At 37.2% G+C, this 22544-nt stretch overlaps 3 protein-coding genes and 1 long non-coding RNA gene across 5 annotated transcripts; all 4 read right to left on the reverse strand.

Annotated features, from left to right (window-relative positions):
- Positions 1–278: 278 nt before the first annotated feature.
- On the reverse strand, positions 279–899 carry LOC125471934. The gene is made up of 2 exons (XR_007254012.1): positions 630–899; positions 279–528 (listed from the first exon to the last, which is right to left on the reverse strand). It is a non-coding gene; the product is annotated as an uncharacterized LOC125471934 (long non-coding RNA).
- A 5196-nt stretch (positions 900–6095) lies between these two features.
- Positions 6096–8956, reverse strand: LOC103930585 (single-stranded DNA-binding protein, mitochondrial). 2 transcript variants are annotated; one of them, XM_009339939.3, is made up of 6 exons: positions 8508–8956; positions 7943–8133; positions 7432–7640; positions 7258–7358; positions 6682–6741; positions 6096–6443 (listed from the first exon to the last, which is right to left on the reverse strand). In XM_009339939.3, exons 1-6 carry the CDS (start codon positions 8578–8580, stop codon positions 6427–6429), a joined length of 651 nt encoding a protein of 216 aa, XP_009338214.2. In that variant the 5' UTR covers positions 8581–8956; the 3' UTR covers positions 6096–6426. The 2 variants fall into 2 exon arrangements, with proteins under 2 accessions (XP_009338214.2, XP_009338213.2); XM_009339938.3 differs by having other exon boundaries at positions 7943–8136.
- Positions 8957–9096: 140 nt separating this feature from the next.
- On the reverse strand, positions 9097–15480 carry LOC103930587 (eukaryotic translation initiation factor 3 subunit A). Its single transcript, XM_009339940.3, has 14 exons — positions 15331–15480; positions 14808–14897; positions 14011–14492; positions 13175–13390; positions 12682–13050; positions 12575–12604; positions 11868–12095; positions 11618–11779; positions 11310–11531; positions 11022–11222; positions 10742–10948; positions 10396–10476; positions 9974–10175; positions 9097–9794 (listed from the first exon to the last, which is right to left on the reverse strand). The coding sequence occupies exons 2-14, from the start codon at positions 14851–14853 to the stop codon at positions 9373–9375; spliced, it is 2868 nt and encodes a 955-aa protein (XP_009338215.2). The 5' UTR covers positions 14854–14897; positions 15331–15480; the 3' UTR covers positions 9097–9372.
- Positions 15481–17424: 1944 nt separating this feature from the next.
- Positions 17425–20650, reverse strand: LOC125473549 (pre-mRNA-splicing factor 38-like). The gene is made up of 5 exons (XM_048576514.1): positions 20229–20650; positions 19443–19564; positions 19218–19308; positions 18865–19062; positions 17425–17995 (listed from the first exon to the last, which is right to left on the reverse strand). The coding sequence occupies exons 1-5, from the start codon at positions 20516–20518 to the stop codon at positions 17566–17568; spliced, it is 1131 nt and encodes a 376-aa protein (XP_048432471.1). The 5' UTR covers positions 20519–20650; the 3' UTR covers positions 17425–17565.
- Between the last annotated feature and the right edge of the window lie 1894 nt (positions 20651–22544).

Below are 22544 nucleotides of genomic sequence, written 5' to 3' on the forward strand. Positions count from 1 at the left end.
AGATGATAGGCAGACTAATATTTAGATCATACTAGTGCTTAATACCCGCGGGTTTGAAGTTAAGATAAGATGTCAAAAATGAAAAAAATTCGGTTACAAAATAGGAACAAGGATAACAACAATGAATTTGGAAAAGCGTTAACTGGAAATGGTTAAATTTAGATAATATGACAAATTATAGTTATCCATTATATTGTAGCAGTTCTATGTATTTCTGGACCAGGAGGATTACATTCAGTTACAAAAAATAGAAATCTTGGTATAAAGATACAAAAAACATTATAATAACTAAATTTCTTCTAATAACCCCATCTAATATACTATGTTCCAGCTTTTGCATACAAAAAATGAGGAGATGCTGTTGTATGGGGATGCAAAAAATATTGTTGAGTTTTGGGCAAAAAAAGATATGTACAGGTTTTTACACGTGTTAAACATGATTTAATATAGATAAACAAAACACGGTAAACATTCTTGATCAGAGTAGTGAAAGGTGTCTTCAGCCCTTGTTGTCATTGATAAAGCAACCTGAACAACGAGGAATAGGGCATAACATATTTAGATAGGATTTAGTATCACATTTAAATGGTAATGGAAGAAAAGATAAAACAACTTGAAAGCATACTAACCAAATCATTATTTCTAGTGCTGATGTGTGGCTTTGCCTGAGTAGGAGGTGATTTTTTTTTTAATAACTTGATCGGAACCTCATCACATTCTCTTGGATCAACTTCTGAAATTTCTTCAGATTCACTGAGTTGAATGATTATGCAACATTAATATAGTTTTTCATAGAAAGAAGAAAATATGGTTCCTAGTTATAATTCATAGTATTGAAAATGTTTAATATGTAAATTTTAAGAAAGTTGAAGTGACCACATGGAAATTTTTTACAACATGATGTAAAAATATAAACATAATATTTGAGAATAGTATGAAATTAGATATCAAACCCTTGTTCGCCAGGAATGAAAAACGCTATTCTCACAGATTCTCTTTTTCGTTTATAAGATTGATCACTTGGTTCAGGTGTTGAGAACGATTCAAAAACAAAAGAAAATGACTGGCAAGAGCGGGAGAAGCAAACAAAGACAACGAAGAAAGCAAACAACTGCCAAAAGCGGGAGAAGCAAAGAAAAACAACAAAGAAAAATTGAAAAGAATATGGAAGAAAGAAGAACAAAAGTAGAGATACTACCTTGTGGTGATGACTGACACGTGGGCTGGTATCAATTTTTATTGTTTGTTATGCCACAAATCATGTGGCCCGGTTTTAATCACATTTTTTAAATATTTTTTTGTCTTCCCATCAGATAAACATGGGTTTAAAAAGTTAAGAAGGTATAAAAATTTTATTGTTTGTTATCACAGAAAAATTTAAAAAAATGTACAATGATAAATTATACATATACTAAAATTCAGTTCAGTAGCACAATAAAGAACAAAGAAAAAGGCACTTATTATAAATCACCTGCTTTGCTTATGTTTGAGCAGCTCTGGGAATCGATGGTTTTCATATCCTGCAAATTCAGACTCTTAACTTCGTGAGCTTTATATACGGCTGTAATTTATCGATAGGAGTTGGAGTTATATTTTTCATTTACCCTAGTCAAACAAAGCATAAATTTTTTAATTTCTCTTTCGTTCTTTATTTATTATTTCCTATTTTCTCTACTATAATTTAAACATCAAATTCATCCAAAAACAGAATTTTTTAATAATTATTTCCTATTTTCTGTGCTCTAAATTAAACACCAAATTTACCCAAGAACAGAAAATAAGCAAAAGTAAGTGGAAGAAAAAAGAAAAAGAAAAGAAGAACAACATACCTGAAGTAGAACCAGCATGAAAATGACAGCATAACACTTGGGAAAAACGAAAAAAAGACGAAGCACCGTTTGCTAAAACGCGAAAGAAAGAAGCATAAAAAGCAAAGGAAAAATTAAGGAAAGAAAGAGATAAAAATGAAAGATAAAGAGAGAAGCCCTCTTAGCAGAAAATCCCCCGATGATCAACACGTGGAAGACAAAAAGCAGAGCAAAACCAAAAAATAAAATAACGAAAGGCAAGGTGGAAGACATCGGGGCTTCTCACAATTTTTAATATTTGGTTTCCATACAGTCAAAATTTTTTATAATTTTTTATTGTGTTATGTGCCACAAACCTGGATTAACTCATTTTTTAAAATATTTGTTGTCAGTTTTTTTATTATTATTTTATCTTTCTTTGTGCCTACACTCTGCATTCAAATGTTTTTATAATATTTTATTGTGTTCCGTGCCACCTATTGCAGGTGACTCGGCATGAAAGAAAAAAGCCGAGCAAAATCAAAAAATAAAATAATCAAAAGGCAAAGCAATGGGGACAGGTGGGTTTCTCACAATTTTTAATAATTATTTTGTCCACGCATTCAATGTTTTTATAATTTTTTATTGTGTTGTGCGCCACAAACCATGTGGTCTGATTTAAGTCATATTTTTTAAATAATTTTTTGTCAATTTTTTAATTAATTATTTTATCTTTCTTTGTACCACAATTCGACGATCATAGACACGCAATTTGGGAGGACAAAGGATGATGAACATGTGGCAATCATGGGCAATACATGTATTTTATTGTGTGAAGCAGGCAGCAAAATGGTAATGGACCGAAAAAATCAGGGGCATTTCCGCCCTTTTACTATTGTTGAACAGTGCTAAAACTCAACTAAGTTTTATTATATATAATTTGCAGAATATATGATTTTTTCACCAATAAAAAATAAGTATGTGTTGATTAATAACCTAATCATCAACCAGATCATATAGTTTACAAATTATTGTTTGAATTAATAATCTCTTTAGCATTAGAGAAATTTTGCAGTTGCCTGATACACTGGTTGTACACCACATGCCATTATATAATTGGAAGGAAGTTTTATTTTCAAGTGTCTCTCCACTTGTATAATGACACGTGATGTATCATCTCGTGTTACAAACACTTTGGCAAATCACCAATCAATCAAAGTCACACCAGTCCTAGTCCTACTTTCCAATTTCCAAGGAAGTTTTTTGGTTTTTTTTTTTTCGAGAAATGCTAATAAGACTTTCTCAAATATGAAACTATTTGTCACCTTATATTTGTAGCACAATTTTTATGCTAACATTATAAATTATTATGCCAATATAGTAAAGTGGCAGAGAGTTGAGAATCACTTAAGAAAGTCCTTTAGGCCATCTCTAACCGAAGAGTCCAGAGGGCCAGAGTGTCAAAAATAGCCCGAAAACCGTCTCCAACCGAGGGTTAGGCCAAAGGGCTTGTGGAATCTGAGAGGGCCCCACATAATCTGAAAAGGCTGGAGGGTTGGCCAAAAAACTGATTAATCCTGTCGGTTATAACCGACAAGAATTCTTAAAAAGAATTTTGAATCCAATGGCTAGTTTTTTTTTTTTTTTTTTGTTTTTTTGTTTTTTTAGGGAGAATTGTCAAACAAATGACGGTGTTTGGACTCGTGTGTCCAAAAAATACTTAGAGTTCTATGAAGCTACCACTCTAGTGAATATTCGAAACCACGAGAGTTGTTCTTCAAGATGGAAGAAACATCTTCAATTAAGTTTGAACAAATGGCATCAAGCATTGTTAGCAGCTGCAAGTAGGCATGAAAGGGGCGCTAATTATTACGACGAAGTAAGTGTTTTCACAATTTATTTAAAATATTTAATTATATTACATTTAATTTCATAAATTAATTTCCTTTAATGTTTTTCTAGGTACGCCAAGCGGAGGAATTGTATATGAACAGTAGCTCGAAACCCTTTTAGTTTCACAGTTGTTGGGAAATTTGTAAAGGGTGGGTGTTATTTGAAGATCCACCACAGAGAGCTTCTACGCCGGTGTTCGGAACTGCATCCTCAACTGCAGATATGGATGAAGATGGATCTCCAACCATTCAACAAACAAGGGTAGAAAATCCGTCTTTGGGTGAAGGTTCCATACCTAGGACTATGGAACGAAACAAGGTGCGAAGGTTGAAGGAAAAGAGCAAGACAAATGATGATTACGCCGCTCAACATGAAGTGGTGGCCTCATTGCAATTATTGGCGGAGCAAAATGCCCTTGAGGCGGAAGAAATGAAGTGTAGGCATGAAGAACGGGCTAAACAAATACAATACAAGAAGAGATGGATAGTAAGAATATGGAAAGGAATACTTTGAATTACACTTCAATGAGCAAAGTCTATTTTGATAGGGAAAAAAAAAAAGAAATTATGAGCCAACAACAATTGTTTACCTCTGACTATACTTCTACGCTGGCGGATGATGGAGATGATGTTGATTATGGATATTAAATTTAAGTTGTTGTAGTTTTTAAATTTAAATTAATGTTGTTTTCGAATTTAATTTGTAGTTTTTAAATTTAATTTGTCGTTTTTAATTTTAGTTGTAGTTTTTAAATATAAGTTGTAGTTTTTAAATTTAAGTTGTTGTAATTTTTAAATTTAAATAATAAATTATGTTTTGCCCTATGGCCCTTGGTTGGAGACGGTTTTTTGTGACATGGCTAAAACGAGCTCTCTGGCCCTTTGGCATCGATTGGAGGCGGAGGCAAATATGGCCCTATACTATTCATTAAAATATTAATATCCTGGAGGGCTAGATGGCTAAAACAAGCCCTCTGGCCAGCCCTCAGTTGGAGATGACCTTACAATTTCTCTTCTTATTCCTTTTGAGGGGCACTGAGGCACCCATTTCCTAAAATTTTGGCCCTCTACCCAGCCCTCGGTTGGAGATGATCTTACAATTTCTCTTCTTTTTCCTTTTAAGGGGTAGTGGGGCACCCATTTCCTAAAGTGGCCTCCAAAAAGCAACATACACTTTGGGATCAAGCAAAAGACAAACTTACAAACACATTGGAAAATCACCAATCAATCAAAAACACGTTTTGGTTTCTTTTTTGAGAAGTGCTAATGAAACTTTCTCAAATGTGAAACTCTCTATCATCTTATATTTTTAGCATAATTTTCATACTAACATTATAAATTATTGTGTTAAGATAGTGAAGTGACAGAGAGTCTAAAAATACACTTAAGAGAGTATCCTCAGCATTTCTCCTTTTATTTTTGGGAGTTTTAACGAAAAAATCCGCGGTACTGTTCACTTTAACAAAAAATCATATTTTTACACTAAAAAATCAAATCTGATACTATTCACTTTACCCTTTATTTTGTCGTTAAAACTCAAAGTTTTCAATCTTTTTTTATTAATTTTCCTCTTCTTTTTTTTTTTTTCCTTTGATGGGCAGTGGGTCACCCATTTCCTAAAGTGGCCTCCATAAAGCAACATACACTTTGGGATCAAGCAAAAGGACAAAGTTCCAATTGTACAATTTAAGAACTGTAAATTTAAAACATTAGGCCACGACTCCTTAGTACTCATATTTTTGAGTTAAATAAATAAATTAAAATTAAAATCAATATAGATAAACAAATTATGTGCAAAAGAAGAAAAGTAGTGCAATCATGTGTAAATACTAGATTGTTGACATGTGTAAAATCTACTGAAAATTGTATCTTATATTGTAAGGAATCAAACTAATAATAACTCGTTTTTTGAAAGAATAAGTGGTTTATACATGGACCCGATAAACCATCCACAAACAACTTTTGTTAATTAAATTTCTAATCTTTAAACTTGAAATTTTGAGTTTAATTCTTTCAGGTTCACTTGTATAAAACATATAATTTAAAGGTGTGTATAACTAGGTTATGACGAGAACAAGGATAGGCAAAGTATATGGAAACAAATGGTTTTTTTGTTTTCATTTTTTGAATCCATATAGTTAGACGGTAGGCCTGTTTAAAAGTGCTTTTAAATAACAAGCATGTCCATTTCATCAAAAATACTTCTCACAATATTTAGCTGACAAAGTTAAAAAGTCTTTTTGAGTTGCAAAGAACCCTTGAAGTGCGTTCTGAAAGAAACACATGCTCAAGAAGCACATAACAGGAAAAACTGAGTAGAAGTGCTTTTTTATTAAGAACACAGTTGTGCTTCTAATAGGCGCTTTTATGTAGAAGTGCTTTCTAGAGAAGCATTTCGAACCAGGCCCTAAAATAGTTCAAGGAACAATACATAACTTCATTAATGGGATTTAAGAACATTAAAAGTCTTTACAAGATCTCAATCGTTAAGAACGCTCCGTTCTGCGAACGAGAGGAAAGGATAAATGGCTTCACTCACTGGAGTAAGAAAGCAATGAAGAGCAGACTAATAAACTGAGTGATATATCAACACATCAGAAGAACGAAACCCCATCAATTTTTCTTTCCCGGGTTACAACCAGACTAGACACGCAAATATAACATGTGTTTCCTACAAAAGTGGCTTGAGCTAGGTTTCGTTTCCAAGTTGGAGTTTTCCCTAGTGTGCCAATCAATTTTTCCGTTAGCTAAAGCAAATCTTCTCCTGCAAGTAATCGATGAGCACGTTGATCAAAAATCAATGTCAAAAGATGGAATGGTGTAACTCAAATACCTACGGTGGTTGGTCTGAAAAACTTCAGCGGAAGCACATAAGTAACAATGATTACACGTAATTTAAGTATCCAACCAGAGTCTCAACTCGGGATAGCACAGGAGTACATTACTGTTTACTAGTTGGGCATGACATCGGTTTAGACGTTAAAATAAGTAAAGGAACTTACGCAGATCATCCAAGGATATACTGCTGATGCTTTCTCCGGTCTTTATAAGACGAAGCTTCCCTGTAAGATGTATATCACACTATTAAGAAATTTCACACTGCCAATATGGAAGGAGAACAAATGAATAATATAGCATCTACGGAATCAGCCTATATATCAGGCTACATGAATATGTTTTCGATTTCTACACTTGTTTATGAAAGATTGGAGGGATGGGGTAGACCTTTCAACTATCTATGGAATCAGCCTAAATATCGATGTTGATCCTTACGATCTTATTTGCCATATCAGCATTTTCTATTGATGCAGAACACGACCAAAAAATATGAATCCTCATGGCCATGTTTATTCATCTGTTAATGAAAGCTTAAACTCAATGAATTTCGGGCATCAACAATATCCCATCTAAGATTACTATATCCCTTCAAGTTATCGTCGCAACAAATGTTTGAATACATAGCAAAAGTATACATATGAAACGCAATTCAATCCAAAAGAACTGCAGAGCAAAGAAAACCGAACTAAAAAAATAACATTTAGTAAAATAAATGGAAAAGAAAATGTTGGTTTTTATACCATCGTGACGAATACATATCTCTGGAATATGTTTCACTTCACCATTGATGCTGTCATTGTAAACTCTAGTTTCAATGTCACCCTCGACATAAATTGATGCACTGCAGAAAACCTCCAATCATTAGAGACACAACATATAAGGACATTCATTCATATTAAAAAATGGACACATACTTCTTAACCAATTGTTTAACCGCATAAGCCCCAAGTGCATCATTATGCACAGCAATTCGATGCCATTGAGCAGGTCTTGGCAAGTCCTTTGCTCCCATTACCCTTTGGTCGAACATGCCTCCCGTCCCAACCGTGAAGATGGTTACAGTTCGACCATTCCTCAAGATCTTTTGCACAGGGGCTTGCCCAACTTTTCCACAGATAATTGCCTATATAAATTCAGCAGAGCCTAGCATAAACATATGAAGAACATATTCCTAAACTTTTTGATTGCTCATATAAAAACTAAAGCAAAACTACTATCTGAATCTTTATGCTGTTTCTGTTTCTTAGCATCCCCAATGACATATAATTTTTTTCCGTGAGACGTTAAAGATCTTTTACAAGTTATAACATAATGCACTCAAATTTGTAAACTTCTAAGTAAATCTATATGCAAACGACAGCTCGTTAACATGCACATGAGTAACAATTACGTTTTTGTTTTCTACTGAAACGACATATGAAATACCTTGTGCACACCACGAAATCCCCATCCCCTCCTGGGATCAACACCTTGGGGTTGCAAATTCACATCTTTCTTCGCACCAATAAAGTCATCAAAATCATCTTCTGCCACATTGTTCTTTGTGTCATCGTTGCCAATGTCAGAATCAGACGGGGTGCTCGAGAACCACAACTTTGAGCTTCTTTGCACACCCACTGCTGTAATAATGGTCAAAAACCAACATAAACACCAATTAATCCACCTAAAACAGTCATTCTTCACTATTCGAGAAAATTGTTCTTCGAAAAACATGTAATCATGCCGAATTTTATGCAACATGTTATTGAAAATGCTTTTCTGGACTAAACCCATCTCTGGAAACATAAGATAGAAAACAATACAGCAAATGAACCAACAAGATCATCAAATTTTGCAGAAACTTGCATTGGGGAAAATTATCTTCCATTTAGAAGGGGTTTGAACCCAACCCATTAACAAAAATAAAAACTTTAAGCAAATACCAAATAAGAAATCAGTAATGAGCAACAAAATAATAATATTTTGGGAGAGAGAGAGAGAGAGAGAGAACCAAGTGAGGATGTAGGCGAGGAAGGAACGGAGACCCTCAAAAACTTGACGAATCTGGCAGCGACTGAACTCATTTTCTCTGCTGAAAAACTCAGTCAGTGCAGGGAAATCGAATTGGGAAGGAGTGTGGACTGCGGCGGGTTCAAGGAGGGTTTAGGTGTCAGGAGGCGAGACCGAGCGGGGTAGACGCGAGCTAAACGAGCCTCCTTAATAATAAATAAAAATAAAAATAAATGTTCTTAATCCCAAATTTACTCCAATTTTATTTTTATCGTAAGTATAATTTAATGGCCCGAAAAATTAATAATTTCATCTAACATATAGAGATTTGATTAGTCTTTACAAACTATTAAATCTTTGCAGGAAATTCATACAACAAAGTGAAACATAGCATTGTCGCGGGACTTAATTTACACACAATTGTATCTTTTTTGGGTTTTGTAGCTAGAGTGGCTTAAGAGCACACCGTTTCTGTAAGTTGATAACTTGACATTCACAACATCGAAAAGTTGTTGAAAAGTTGGCGACGAAGAACAATGGGAAACCACCATCGAGAGAAGCAAGCTTTGTGAGAATCTAAATACGCATGGTGAGAACAAAATCAACTTCCAAGTCTGAATTTTCAAGATAACAACGAGCATTCGACCGAGAAGAGAGCATTCAAATTCGACGGAGAAGAGGCTCGTAAGTTGGCAACGAAACAGGCAAAAAGAGAATTTAACTTAACGCAAAGGTTATATCCACTCTAGTTTATCTAGTACTTCAATTTAAATGACCACTTCTTAGTCCAAACCCGGAGCACTCCCAGCTTAAACAAAATCAAAATGCCCCGGGATCAAGAAATGAGAGACCAAAACTCCGCATAATCAGCGGGTTGGACCCCTGGATGAAGACCACTTTGCGCCACTGCTACCAAGGGTGGGTCTGCGCTCATCGCTGCCGCTGCGCCAACTACCACTTGAAGGTGGTAGGCGGTCATCTGGCCTGCTTCCCCTTCGGTCAGGCTCTGGAGGAGCCTGCCCGGGTGCCTCAGCTCCCCTTTGTCGAAGGTGTCTGGGTACATATTTCCCAGGAGCAGGTGCAGCAGCAGCAGCAGCAGCAGGAGGAGCAATAGCGGGCTCCGCACGTGGCTCAACAGGCCTAGGAACCTCAGCTGGTTTCCCAAAAAGTGCTTCTTTCCTTAGCCTTTCTTTTTCTTCCAGTTCCCTCTCTCTTTGCCTCTGTTTTTCAGCTATGTCATCCAGTTTGGCCTTGCGCTCCGCCTCCTCCTTTCTTTTCCTCTCAGCTTCTGCATGGTTCAAAGCAGCAAAGATGGATGCACATCAGAAGACAACACTAACAAGACATAACAACCGCAAGAGCCATCATAGAAAGTAAAGTTACTCAACAATGTTTCCCTAAATTGCCGAGAAACAGCCAGAGGAATCAGAAACAGTAAAGCAGTAAATAGTCAGGGAGGACAACTACCTTCACGTTTGCGCGCTTCCTCTTCTTCACGAAGCTTCCTCAGTCTCTCCTCTTCAGACCGCACGAAGAATATCTTCTTTCTCTTGGCATCCCTCTCTTGCTTCCTGGCCCAAATCAGTTGGCTAATCTGTTCCTCTCTCTCTGCCCTCCTCCTCTCGTATTCTTCATGCCTACGATGCAACACCCTTTCCTGGAAGATAGTCTGCCAAAAAGAAAAAATACTCACAATAATTTTGTTTATAGCAAAAGAAATTTTTGTGCATGCATACATTATCTCTCTCCCCAGGATTAGAGCATGCACATTTTTTAGGGCAGTATATATAATCTAGACATATCCATCTATGTTAAAAATGAAGATCAGAAGTGTAACTCCTTTTCTGAGCAATCCTCCATAGTTAAGCCACATAAAACTGCAAACTCACCTTATTGTCCATCATCCGTGACAGCCTATTCTTCTCCTTCAGATCTCCTTCATGGCGCTGTTGGCTCAGCTCAACTTCCAGCTGTTAAAGCAAAATATTGAATTACGGTTAGCATACAAGGCAGAGAGACAAAATAAAAACGAATTTTAAGAAAAAGAAATGATAATGCAGTCATTCAAATGGCCAAAATCAGCAGAAAACAAAAGGAAGAAACCGCAGGCCATGGCCAACATTGCGGAAAGTTGCAGTTTAAAGTGAAAACTGAACTTTAAGACAAGAGTACTATATAATGGATATATTTAGTTGGTAAGCTAAATACAAACAAACATGCAACCATAATACATACCGTTTGTTCGCGCTCATGAAGCAACTGCTCTTCAACTAAACGTTGTTGATATGCAGCTTCAATTAGAGGAGCAGACTCTTCTCTTTTTGCTCTTTCCAAATAGTCCATTGTTTTCCCAAGTTTTAGTAACTTCTTCTCCATTTCTTGCCTCTCCCTGAGCTGTTCGCTCAGGGCCAACTCCATTAAAGTTGCCTTGGTCACCTTTTCCTGTACACAAATAATATAGATAAAGATCGGGTCTTCCATCTAAACCATAATTCATGAGAAAACCTTCACTTACTCCATCCAAAATGTGTTTCTTTCCTTTCTTTTTACTGCGTACTTCGTGAAGGAGCTTCTGTGCTTCATCAATTTCTTTCTCCTCTATTTCCTTTAGGATCCTTTGATTCTTCCTTTGTTCTGCTTCTTCAGCAAGCCTCTTCTGTTCTGCTGCTTCAGTTATTTTCTGTAGTTTGAGCCTCTTAGACTCTTCCTCACGTTCCTGGGACATTGAAAGCTTAGTCTATGATTTGTCCATTCCCGTACTATTACTAATTGCAACTCAAGGTAGATGTAAACAGAGACTTACCATTTCCAGAAGCTGACGTTCTTGGTCTTCCTTCCTTTTCTCGATGATTGATTTCCTAGCAAGAAGCCTTTTGTGTTCCTTATCAACAGTATCAGCTAAAGAAGGCAGAATTTCAGCTAGTTTTGACACTCCCTTAACTGGAAGGTACATCATAGACCTAGCCTTATTTAGAGACTTGGCAAGATTAGTCAGGTGGTCTCTAAGCCCATCAGATTCCAGACCCTGAAAAAGTTAGTGAGAAAACAGTCAGTCAGTGACTTGTACAGCTTGGAAAAATGATGAAAATACTGTCTGCAAGCTCAACTTACCGAGTTACCAAACAACATAACACCCTTCATATGGTCAACTTTCATAGCTATGAAGTTATGTTTAACAGCATCCACATAAATCTTCTCAACAGCAGAAAAGTCGTAAAATGGGATCATCTGAGATAGACATTCAATCTTCATTATCTGATACACTTGGGAGACCTGAAAATTGTAGACGGAAGAATCAACAACTATGTTAAAATTTATATGAACTCAGAGATCCTACTACAAATCATTGAAGATAACACACCTGCTGGAGCAACCTCAGAGTACCAAGCTTTTCAAGGGCAGGAACATATTGAGACAGTTGCACTTCTGGAACAGAAGATGCTGAAGACAGCTTACCCCCAAGTTTTGAGATTTTGGTCAACAATGGTTGCATCTTTATAGCAAGATCTAGGGGTAGGAATTCATGCTCCACGAGATGGTAAAGATCTTTAACTTCCTGGGTTGCACAGCTCAACACACCCTTTGAGACCTGGAAATGAAACCGAAATCAGATCATATTACTTGCAACTTAACAAAAGACAAAATATTCTATGGTGGACAAAACATACACATTTAGAAAACATTTGAAACATGAAAAAAAAAATTATTTCCCTTATGGTCTGCAACTAAATATTCCCAAATATCACTTTATGAGCAAATCTCAACAGCTATTAAAATTTGAAATGACAAAAAAAACACTACTGAGTACTGTGTACCAATAAGTAATACCACATAAGGAAATGATATCACAGCGAGGCATATATGACAAAATAAAAGCCAACTTTCATCCACAGTACCAAAAAGATAAAATCTCAACATGATACATAATTGTCATGGTCTGAAAATCACGCAACATTACGAAGAAGCATTGGCTTTATTACTAAGAAAAGTTTTTGCTAACGTTCCTCAGAAGAAGAAGGAACTCAAGCTCAATTGACCATGTAAATAACGATAACACAGCAAACTTACCAATTCTGAGAGAAGAGCTGATCTTGACAGCTGCACACAAAACAGATGGTCAGAAAGGAGAACTGAAAAAATGGAATCATAAGAAAAACACTGGAAAATGACAATACCACATCTCCTCTGTCAACTCTTGGTTCAAGATTAAACCCGATGAGATTAGCCATTCTCAAATTGCGTTCTTTCTCATTTTCAAGTTCCAAATGCGATGCAGCACGTGTTTGATCATAGGGTGGAACTGATAGTGCAGCCAAAACTACAGATGATGCTATCAGTTGCAAATCCTTCTGGCTAAGGTTCTTGTTAAAGTTCTTTTGCAGTGTAAAAAGCTTGAACCATGCATAAGCATGATTAAGATGGCTAGCTGAAATCCAAAAGATCTCTGTCAATTTGGCATAATAAACCACCATCAAGGACGCTTTAGGTGTTTTCTTGACCATGCACATCAAGCCATGAATATCTTCAACGGAACGAAACGCTTCCTGCAGACACATTCATGAAAAACCTATTGTGAGAAATAAACAGGACTTTCAAGCAGATAGAAAAAAATTTCAATTTGTTCACAGAATCCACGCATAATAAAAACTTTAAAAACAATTTAGACACCTGCCACAGTTCAAGCTCGGTGGCCATCTTCAACTGCTCAAATCTCGTGTCCAAATACAGCTGCAAACTCTCAGGTGCAGACAGGTCAGGTCGGTCCCTTTGATCTCTATATTTGTTCAGATTCGCAAGATGGTTCCTGATGATTTCACATAACCTACGAAACTCTGTCGTTCTCTTATATTGTTTGCAGAACTGGAATGCTCGATGTGCCGTCATCTAAAGATTAAAGATTGCAATAAGACTCCATATTTTCTTTCATGTACCAGAAATATTAAGTATTACAATACTATTTAACACAAACAACAAAAGTAGATCATGATAAAAAATAAAAAAAATACATAGCACCATTATGTGGAAAGATTGAAAAGAAATACCACTCATCTTTCTGTAACAAAACATAGCTAGAACAAAATCCAGGTATAATGCAAAACTATAAAGTGTATCCTTCCAACTCCACTGGTAATTGACATTAGTATTTTGAAAGAACTATGAAGTGTTAAACAAGTTTAAGTAAACATCAGCAGGATTTTACTACTGATTGATTGAATTCCCTTAGTTTCGTCCTTCGAAGCAAGAACAAGGTTTCAACAAAAATTTAGCTAAATCTCAACCAATTAACCTTGGAGAACACCCAATAATCCAGAAATTAATATTTGATTACTGAGTTGATTTCAGTACTAGAACCTTGGAGAAATTCAATATGCCACAACCGCATTTTCAGTAACCGAGTGGTTTTAACAGCTAGAATCCGTGCAACTTATGGGTGATATATTTTAAGGCGCAGAACAACCAAAATAATGGTATCAAAAGTTTGTTCTGGACAAGAAACAAATTACCGCGTAAAGAGCTTCCAACTTTGAGTTATTTCGCAAGATCTCCAGTACTGTCCTGTACGTTTCCCACAGAAACTTGAACCAGGGAGTAACAACTTCACGATCAGACCTATCTTTTCCTTTCTCACCACTGACATAGCTCAGCATCAGATCTTCTGGCCTTTTATCAGCTTCAAGGTCGTCGACATCAAGTGCTTCTTCAAGGGCTTCGGCCTGAGTACGTGCCTGCTCGGCTTTCTCAGTAGATAGATGCATGAAATGCTTAATAACTTCTTCCAGAGAACTAACATTAACTTGCTGGCATATAATACGGTATTGGATGAGACCATCTTTGGCGAATCTACCCTTGCGCAATTCAACACAAAGCTCTACATATTTGAACATGATCTTTTCAAGTGGTTTTTGCCAAGCTCTGTATCTCTTTGAAGTGATAAGATCATGAAGCGACTGTAATGCATCTTGCTTCTGCCCAACATTGATCAACTCTGCATCCACACATTATAATTGTCAACTAAGATATACAGGGCATTGCTGAAGCCAGATAATTGATCCACAAAAAATTGATATCCCAATCACTATCATAAACCAACATACAGTAGCAAACCACTCGTGTGTTCTAAAGAAGCTCTGTCATTGACATCATGATTTAACCAAATTTATTCATTTACTAATTTACCATAATATAGTGAAACAGTAACATGCTGACAATAAATGGTTAGGACAATTCAGTAACAAAAATTATAAAACTAACGAATCAAACATTCATATTAGCTAATAGGCCATAATCAGCCATATCTCACCTTCCGCTCGCTTCAATGCATTCTCCGGTTTTGCAAAATTCGCCATGTTGAATTCAAAACTCCAGCCGCCTCACACAATGCAACAGTGACCTGAACCACAAAATTCCATCTTGTCAATATTGAACTTTACCCACAAATCATCGAAATCAAATCAGTCTGCGTAGAACACCAATCAATCACACAATTCAAAAACATATGCAGATACTGTGTTATTTTAGGGCACACTTCAACGTTTCATCCCAAAAAAAAAAATGCAAAAATTGGCAAATCAGAATCGTTTCGGGGAATAAATTTTCTGACTTTTCCTGAATCCAAGTCCGAGAAATACATGGCGTCCGAGATTTCACGAAATCACATAAAAAAATCAAATCTTTCTGAGGGATTCATCGTGAAATTTATATATCGCGAAAAAAAGGGAGAATCTTCGTACAGATTCGGTTGCTACCAGCTGCAATTACGAACAGAAGAAGGTTTCCGATTGGAAACGAAGTTGGAGATAGAGAGATAGAGAGAGAGAGAGTACCTGAAGTGGCCGCAATTGTATGCACAGAGAGAGGAGCGAGAGAGGGGGAGAGGAGAGAGAGAGAAGGGGAGAGAGATAGTGTTAGGGTTTTAGGTTTGTCGCTGTCCAATTCGAGATTGGTTGTAGTCAGATTGGGCCATCTGTGGATATGGTGGGTTAAGTGAATGCTGGGTGGCTCATTATTATATTGAGCTGGGCTTTCGTATAGACATACACGCAATTCCTCTTGGAGTTTGGATTTTTATAGGAGCAACTTCCTTATTTAGAAGGGATTTTATAACAAGGAAAACTAAATTATTCGCTTGACCTGTTTTATGTATTCCGTTTGACAACCTTTAAGTTAAGGCTTTATTTCTAATTACGTTGGAATTTGATTGTGAGTCCATTTTGTCATTTGAAATTCAAAAGTAGTCATTTTATTTTTGGAAACTCAAATTTTCACTCCATATTAGATGTCACGCTCCTATATCTTTCTAATCCTCCATCTCTCCCCATCTCCCTCTTCCCATAAACGAAATTCAAATCCCTCATCTACCATGGCCCGTTTGACACCTCTACTACGTCCACGAATTGTTCTAAAAGAATTTTAAAAAATCAAACTCAGGGATTGTTTATGTTATTTTTTCAATTAAAAATATAAGAAATAACGAAATTAATGGAACTAATGATAAGGTAGCTGAAGATTGAGGGAGAAGGAATAACAAAAACAAGTCAAAGTGGAAATGAGTATTGAGTTTGAAAGAGTAAAGTGGTGACTTTTAAGTTTTAAAAGGCAAAGTGGAATCGAAATCAAGTTCCAGGTAACGTAGCTAAAAAACTTATTCTGAAGCTGTATATTTTTTTAATCCACATCAGCATATTGACGGTTTTTTGACGCAAATAACATAAAACGCGGCAATGCAGAGCGAATTTTAAGTTTCAATAAGTAAAATGATGACTCTTGAATCTCAATAAATAAAGTGAAATCAAAATCGAGTTTCGAATAGCACGTTGAAATTAATCCCATTACTGGTGCAAGGAGCTAAACCGCGCCCGCTCACGTGTATGAAAGAAATCAAAAAAAGAAAATCACAACGTCTCCGCCCACGTCTCCCAACTGCTCTCCACTTTTCAAATAAACTTTCATTCGATTCAACTCAACCTATTTTCTCGGACGCCACGAAAAATGCTGCATAAAAATGGATATTTTGGCAATTAGCACAGACAAAGCATTCATTCGCCATTTTGATTTGCAGATGGAGAAAAACATGAACGAAATCACAAAAAACAGTAGTTTCAGAGGTCTTGATATTTCTATGGACCGGAATAAAATTCCACAAAACCCCCCGTTATCGTACTTTATTACCATCTCCATCCCTCAGCCGAAAATAAGGATCAAGGTCCCCAAGTTGCTACTCAAAACCATGCAGAAACGGTTTCGCTATGGATCCAACGTTAACGACGCCGACGGAGGCAATGAGCACAGGCAGCATTGCGCGAAAACGAAGAAGGAAGTGAGGAAGAAGCCCGGAAAGGTTCTGACAACGAAGATCCGTTCGGTGTTTGTCAATGCGTTCGGCAGCATGAGGATCAAGTCACCAGATGGCGGAAGCTTAACGAAAAGCAAAACCAAGAGAAACAGAGTGGTTGGGGAACATGGAAGTTCTGGCAACTTGAATCGGGCTCCATCGAAACTAATTGTAACCGATGGCCGGAAGTCGAGTACGGGAAGGTCCCTAGGGAGGATGTTAAGCAGGGAGTTTGATGAGGGAGATGATTCAAAGCAAGAAGAAAGAGTAGGGGCGGAGTTGTGCAAGAAGAGGATTCTCATGGGAGGCAAGTGCAAGCCACTGAGTTTATCTGGGACTCTTCAGTACGACGAAAATGGCATTTTGGTAACTGAGTTCATCCCATGATTTCTGTTGGTGAATATTTTGATTTCAAATCCCTTGTATTTATGTTAAATGGAAGAATTTAGCATTATTTTCTTAAGTTTTTCGACGGGTAAGAGACGTACATGCAACCGGGACAGGGCGACAGAATTCCACCTTGACGTCCGGTTGCATATCTACTGCAAACAGTAAGGCTCATAAAAGACACAAGCAAAGTATGTACAATCGTTAAATCATCTCTCTATACGAACTTGGGTGCCAATTAATGGATATACAGCAGATACTGAAAGGACTGGCAGTAGAAAGTCTAGATGTAATACGACAGTGCAGACACATTAACATGAACTAGTCGCCAAGATTATCGCTACTTCAGGGGTTTCAACCCAAGAGATGCTCGGAGTCTGTTTGCTTCAGCAATCTCTGGATCCGGATGGTCTGTGCCATCATCCTTCTTCTCCTTCTTCTTTTCTTTCTTCTTCTTCGGCTCCTCACGATCAGGTCTTCTGGGACTAATGCTGCGGGCGTGTCTCTTGTGATCTCTATCCCCACCATCACGATCTCTACTGCGACTTCTGCTCCTTGAACGGCTCCTCCTCCTGCCACGATCCCTTTCTCGCCTGTCCCGATCCCTTTCCCGATCCCTATCCCTATCACGACCATAATCCTTTTCATCTCTTAGCCGATAATGGTCCCGATCCCTATCCCTGTCTCTGTCCCTATCTCTATCACGCCCACGTCCACGTTCCCTGTCATAGTCTCTATCTCTATCATAGTCTCTGTCATAATCTCGGTCCCTGTTTAAGGTAAGGAAAGAAACAGAAATGACAGTGTCAGCTTATAAATGACAGTTCCAATCCTTTAAGAAGGGAAAGGATACGCAGCAGAATTCAACATCTACAAATGAAAGGACATCACTAAAGCATAGGTGACACAAATCACAACCGTGGCCTTCAATTAACTACGTCGTAGAATTAAATCCGAAAGAGCTTATGATTCTTTCATCGGGATCGATCACAGCCAATACATAGTAAATTATACTCTAACGCCAGACAAAAAAAGAAAAGCAAGCAAATGTACGATCCATCATACTTCTCACTGCACACTGTCAGTGCAGAGAAATCATGGATATCACTGTAGGAAGCCATTATATAACACCTATGGCCTAAAATGCTATGGTAGAAACCTCAATGACATGAATGTACTAGTCTGAATTTGTATACACAGGCAACAGCTTCCACTACAAAAGTAATACAATCACAAGGTAAAACTTCAAACTCTAATGAATTTCTCACAATAAGAACAAGAATGATTCACCCAAAGAGAGACGAAACCGCAGAAAAGCAAGTCAGTTGAAGTTCACCCAGACTCTCATTTACGAAACAAGAATAAAATCAGTTTTAACTTGCTTATTTTGTTTTCTAAGAATTTTCTTACGCCTGTCATTCTGTTACTTTTTGTACTCTGTTTACAACAAAACTTTACTTACCCTAAAATTAAAAATAAATTCAGTTCATTCCAAAATCCTAAAATAATCTCCATTCACCACAAAGAATAAGAAGCTAAACAATCTGACATTCTCAAAGCTACCAACCAATATGATATGCTCAAAGCTGTCAGCCAATCTAGCATCCACATAAACCACAAACAGGAAAAAAAAACAAACCTGTATCTGTGACTGTCTCGTCTTCTATCCCTTTCCCTTTCCCTGGCAGGGCTTCGGCCATGATAATAATCCCTATCATGGACATCTTCATCCATTCCATCAACTTGATCATTCTCCTCTTTCTCTTCCTCCTCCTCAAAGTCCTCCTCCAAAGCACTTTTCCTGAGTTCCAATGAACCAGTTGCTTCAAGAGTCCATCTGTACGTATATAGAAAGGAATCACATATACAAATCCAAAGTTCAAAATAAAGATTGGCGGGGCATGTAACTGTCTATAGCTAAAACAAAATAAAGGAACCAAAACAGACCACTATGATAAAATCAACTTTGAAAAAATTATTCCAAAAACAAACCTTTTTTTAATTCGTGGCATTGCAATGTCACATGAGTAATCCTTTGTGAGAAGTTCATCAATAACCTCATCCACATGCGTCAACGTAAAATCTGGAACAATTAGAGCAAGAGATTAGTCATACTTGTGTTAGCATGCTCATAAATATTCAATAGTAAGTACGGTAGCATAGACTAGTCATAAAAAGTAATCAAGGAAAATTTCAGATAAGGATCATATATCTTACTCCCATCGGGCAGTTTCCTCCTCAACTTCCGATAGTCATTATACAAAGGCTCTAGGTACTGGTAGACATCAGTATCAGTTCCCGTAAGCCGCAAATAAAATGCACCGAGTATCCGGACGTACCTGAAACCCAAGTAAAAAAACGTTAAATCACATTTAAAAGAAGAACTCGAAAAACGCCCACATTGAAAATAAATAAATATTCAGAATTAAGAATCATAAAGGCTACTTCAAACCAAAAACAATCTCCACCATACTACACAAACTTGCACTACTATCTAAATCATTTCTGTTCAAACCTTCCTAAACCAAAATTCACAAAGAAAAAACACCAATTTGTACTACTGTATGACATATTAACAAGAAGACCCGATTACTTGCCGCCTTCTTCCTTTACCTTCACCTAACACAGCAGAGAATATTAAATCACTCCTGCATTTTTACATAAAGAAACTAGGGTTATTCATTTCATACTCCAATGTACCCAAACCACCACAAATACCCGATTTCAACTCATGTTCTCTAATATTATACTAATCATACAAAAACCAGAAGAAAAAAAAAATCAACCGTTGATATCCGCATCCGAAAGAAATCAATGTTGAAAACACAATTTTAGCATTACGGTTTCTCAGAAAAAGACCACAAATCCCAAATTCTCAGCCCCGTTTAACTCTATTACACTCCCAGCTACCAGAACATGCACATTGCCAATCATATACGCATATCCATAACAAATTAAAACAATTTATAACACGCAATTAATTAATGAGACGGTGAAACGCACTTGTAATCGTCATTTTTGATGAACTCGATAACGATCTCCTTCTCCGGCTGGATCTGAAGCATCTTCATGACGAGGCATATGAAAGGCGTGGGCTTCCGGTTACCGCCGAAGGTGCCGCCGATGTGGTCGAGCTCCATGGCTTTGTCGACTAGGGTTTCGGCCGTCAACCCGAAGCACTGCTCCTTCCAGTACGTGTTCTGGTATATCTTCGTCCGTACGATCTTCTCCACCAGGTTCTGCGGGTTCGTCCCCCTTATGCTCTTCGCCGACGGGTCCGTACGGTTCGCCATAGCTGGAAGACGGAGAAATTTAAGTGGAGGAGACTGAGGATATTTGGGGCAGACAAGGACAGATAAACCCTAACCCTACCCCTAAAATTAATGTGTGAGAGAGAAATATGGTTGCCGTTGGCGTACGGTGCCTTTGGATATTAACAGGAATTGTCCCCGCCAGGTTTAAAAACGAAGTGTCGTGCTTTTCCAAAAAAGAAAAAGAATTGTGGAAAGCGTGTACTTAAAAGCACCGCCACCAAAGAATTTTTAATGTGATAAAATCACGGCCGATACTTAAAATGTCATAATACTAATGATTACATACTTACAAAAATATTCAACCGTCTATATTATCACATTACATATTCAAAATTTTATTTCTTACAAGTGTCCATATCCAATAATCAGAATATAAGGTACCGTTTGGTACGTGGAACGGGACGAAATAAAGTAGGACAAAACGTTTCGTCCCACGTTTGGTGCGCCTAAAATGGGTGGAACGAGCTGTTCCACGAGACGAGTTTTAGGTGAATTTTCGTTCCACCTCACCCCCTGGAACGACTCGTTCCACATCCGTGGAACACAAAATTATAACCTCTCCGTCTCCTTCTTCTTCCTCCTTGTTTCCATCCGAGGACATCTTTGCTCCCGCTCCGTTCCGTCATGTCCCGTCCCGTCCCATTTCGTTCCGTCCCGTCTGCATACCAAACGATACCTAAGGTAGCGTTTGGTACGTAGACGGGACGGGACGGAACAGATGTTCTGTGTTATGTTTGGTACGCGCAGGACGGAACAAGACGGTTGTTCCGTCCTGCGTTTGGTAGCACATGGACGGAACGGAACCAAAAGATTAAAATGACTAAAATACCCATGTTTCGCTGTTGTTTGGTACAATTTTATGGGCGGAACGGGACATGACTCTTTTTTTTTTTTTTTTTTTTAAGTTGTTCAAATTTGAACACTATTATCCATTATTTGTTTTTCTTGGTCCAAATTTTAATAGGTATATATTGTGTTTCACATGCAAACCCCTTTAAAATTTGTAATTTTTCCCGTTTTCTACACCTCAATTCGAATTTTCACCACAAACCCATCAAATTTTATTGTGCAAATTGCAAAACCCACACCCCAATTCAATTTTTAGTCCCTAATTTTGGTCCTTTCAATTGTGGGTTGTTGTTTAGGGAGTTTAGGTTCTACAAACATTAGAATTGGCCTTGTTTAGAAGGACACCCATCTAAATATTCCCCATTGCAGGAACAAGGCAAACCACATAAGAGCACATGACAAATGTTGAAAAATATATAAGTTTAATGATCATGCATATCGTAAACATTTTAGGGTTTAAACATTTAGAACTTAAACAAAGAAAATGAAATATGCATAACTTAAACATGAAATATCCGAAATCAAACATTCGTCCTGACTTAAAAAACAAATAATGTCTTGCTAAAGTAATAATGAAAACACTTAGAAGTTGATAAAGTTCCCCATACTAAAACCACAAATACTAAAACACTTAGAAGTTGATAAAGTTCCCCATACTAAAACCACAAATACTAAAACCTCAAAGGCTCTCCATAAACACTTTAATGAAATCTGGCTTCTGTGAGTCATCCAAGGTGGTCCAAATACCCATCAGATCGGTATCTTTCACTAACTCACAGATAAATAACGATCTTGGGCTGATTTAGAATCACGATTCGTAATATTAGTCTTCAGACCTGTAAGCGACCAACAATCTGTCAGAGCAATACCATTTTGTTTTTCCAATAATCCACATGAGATCAAACCCAAACATGTCAAAAAAATTTGTGCCTTTCAACACAGTCAACACATGGATTAGTCCATTGACATTTAGAATGAACCATTGTTCTTTACCACATGGCTGCAATTTTTATATACAAACATTAGTCTTCTAATACAAATTTTCAAGATTGTCTGCGTGTTCACCAAAAACACAAAGGCTTCCAAACATTTGATCTAAACCTAGCACTAAAACGTCATGAAATTATATTTAACCACATAAGCCAGCTTTATGTCA

Source organism: the organism of the source record quoted next, unplaced genomic scaffold (assembly GCF_019419815.1).
Source record: "Pyrus x bretschneideri cultivar Hongxiangsu unplaced genomic scaffold, Pyrus_bretschneideri_v1 Contig11, whole genome shotgun sequence".
NCBI lineage: Eukaryota > Viridiplantae > Streptophyta > Magnoliopsida > Rosales > Rosaceae > Pyrus > Pyrus x bretschneideri.

Bases quoted from the DNA above. Each gene is read 5' to 3' on its own strand.
- LOC125473549 (XM_048576514.1), bottom strand. From the start codon at position 20,518: ATGGCGAACCGTACGGACCCGTCGGCGAAGAGCATAAGGGGGACGAAC. The intron at 19,309-19,442 runs GTAAGATATATG...TAATTGTTCCAG, and splicing joins GAGGAAACTGCCCGATGGGA to ATTTTACGTTGACGCATGTG. The intron at 19,063-19,217 runs GTTTGTTTTTGG...ATATACGTACAG, and splicing joins ATGCCACGAATTAAAAAAAG to ATGGACTCTTGAAGCAACTG.
- LOC103930585 (XM_009339938.3), bottom strand. From the start codon at position 8,580: ATGAGTTCAGTCGCTGCCAGATTCGTCAAGTTTTTGAGGGTCTCCGTT. The intron at 8,137-8,507 runs GTTCTCTCTCTC...CCATTATTACAG, and splicing joins CTCGCCTACATCCTCACTTG to CAGTGGGTGTGCAAAGAAGC. The intron at 6,742-7,257 runs GTATAAAAACCA...TACATCTTACAG, and splicing joins GATATGTATTCGTCACGATG to GGAAGCTTCGTCTTATAAAG.
- LOC103930587 (XM_009339940.3), bottom strand. From the start codon at position 14,853: ATGGCGAATTTTGCAAAACCGGAGAATGCATTGAAGCGAGCGGAAG. The intron at 13,051-13,174 runs GTGTCTAAATTG...ATGTGTCTGCAG, and splicing joins CCGAGCTTGAACTGTGGCAG to GAAGCGTTTCGTTCCGTTGA. The intron at 10,949-11,021 runs GTAAGTGAAGGT...ATTTGTGTACAG, and splicing joins AGAAACACATTTTGGATGGA to GAAAAGGTGACCAAGGCAAC.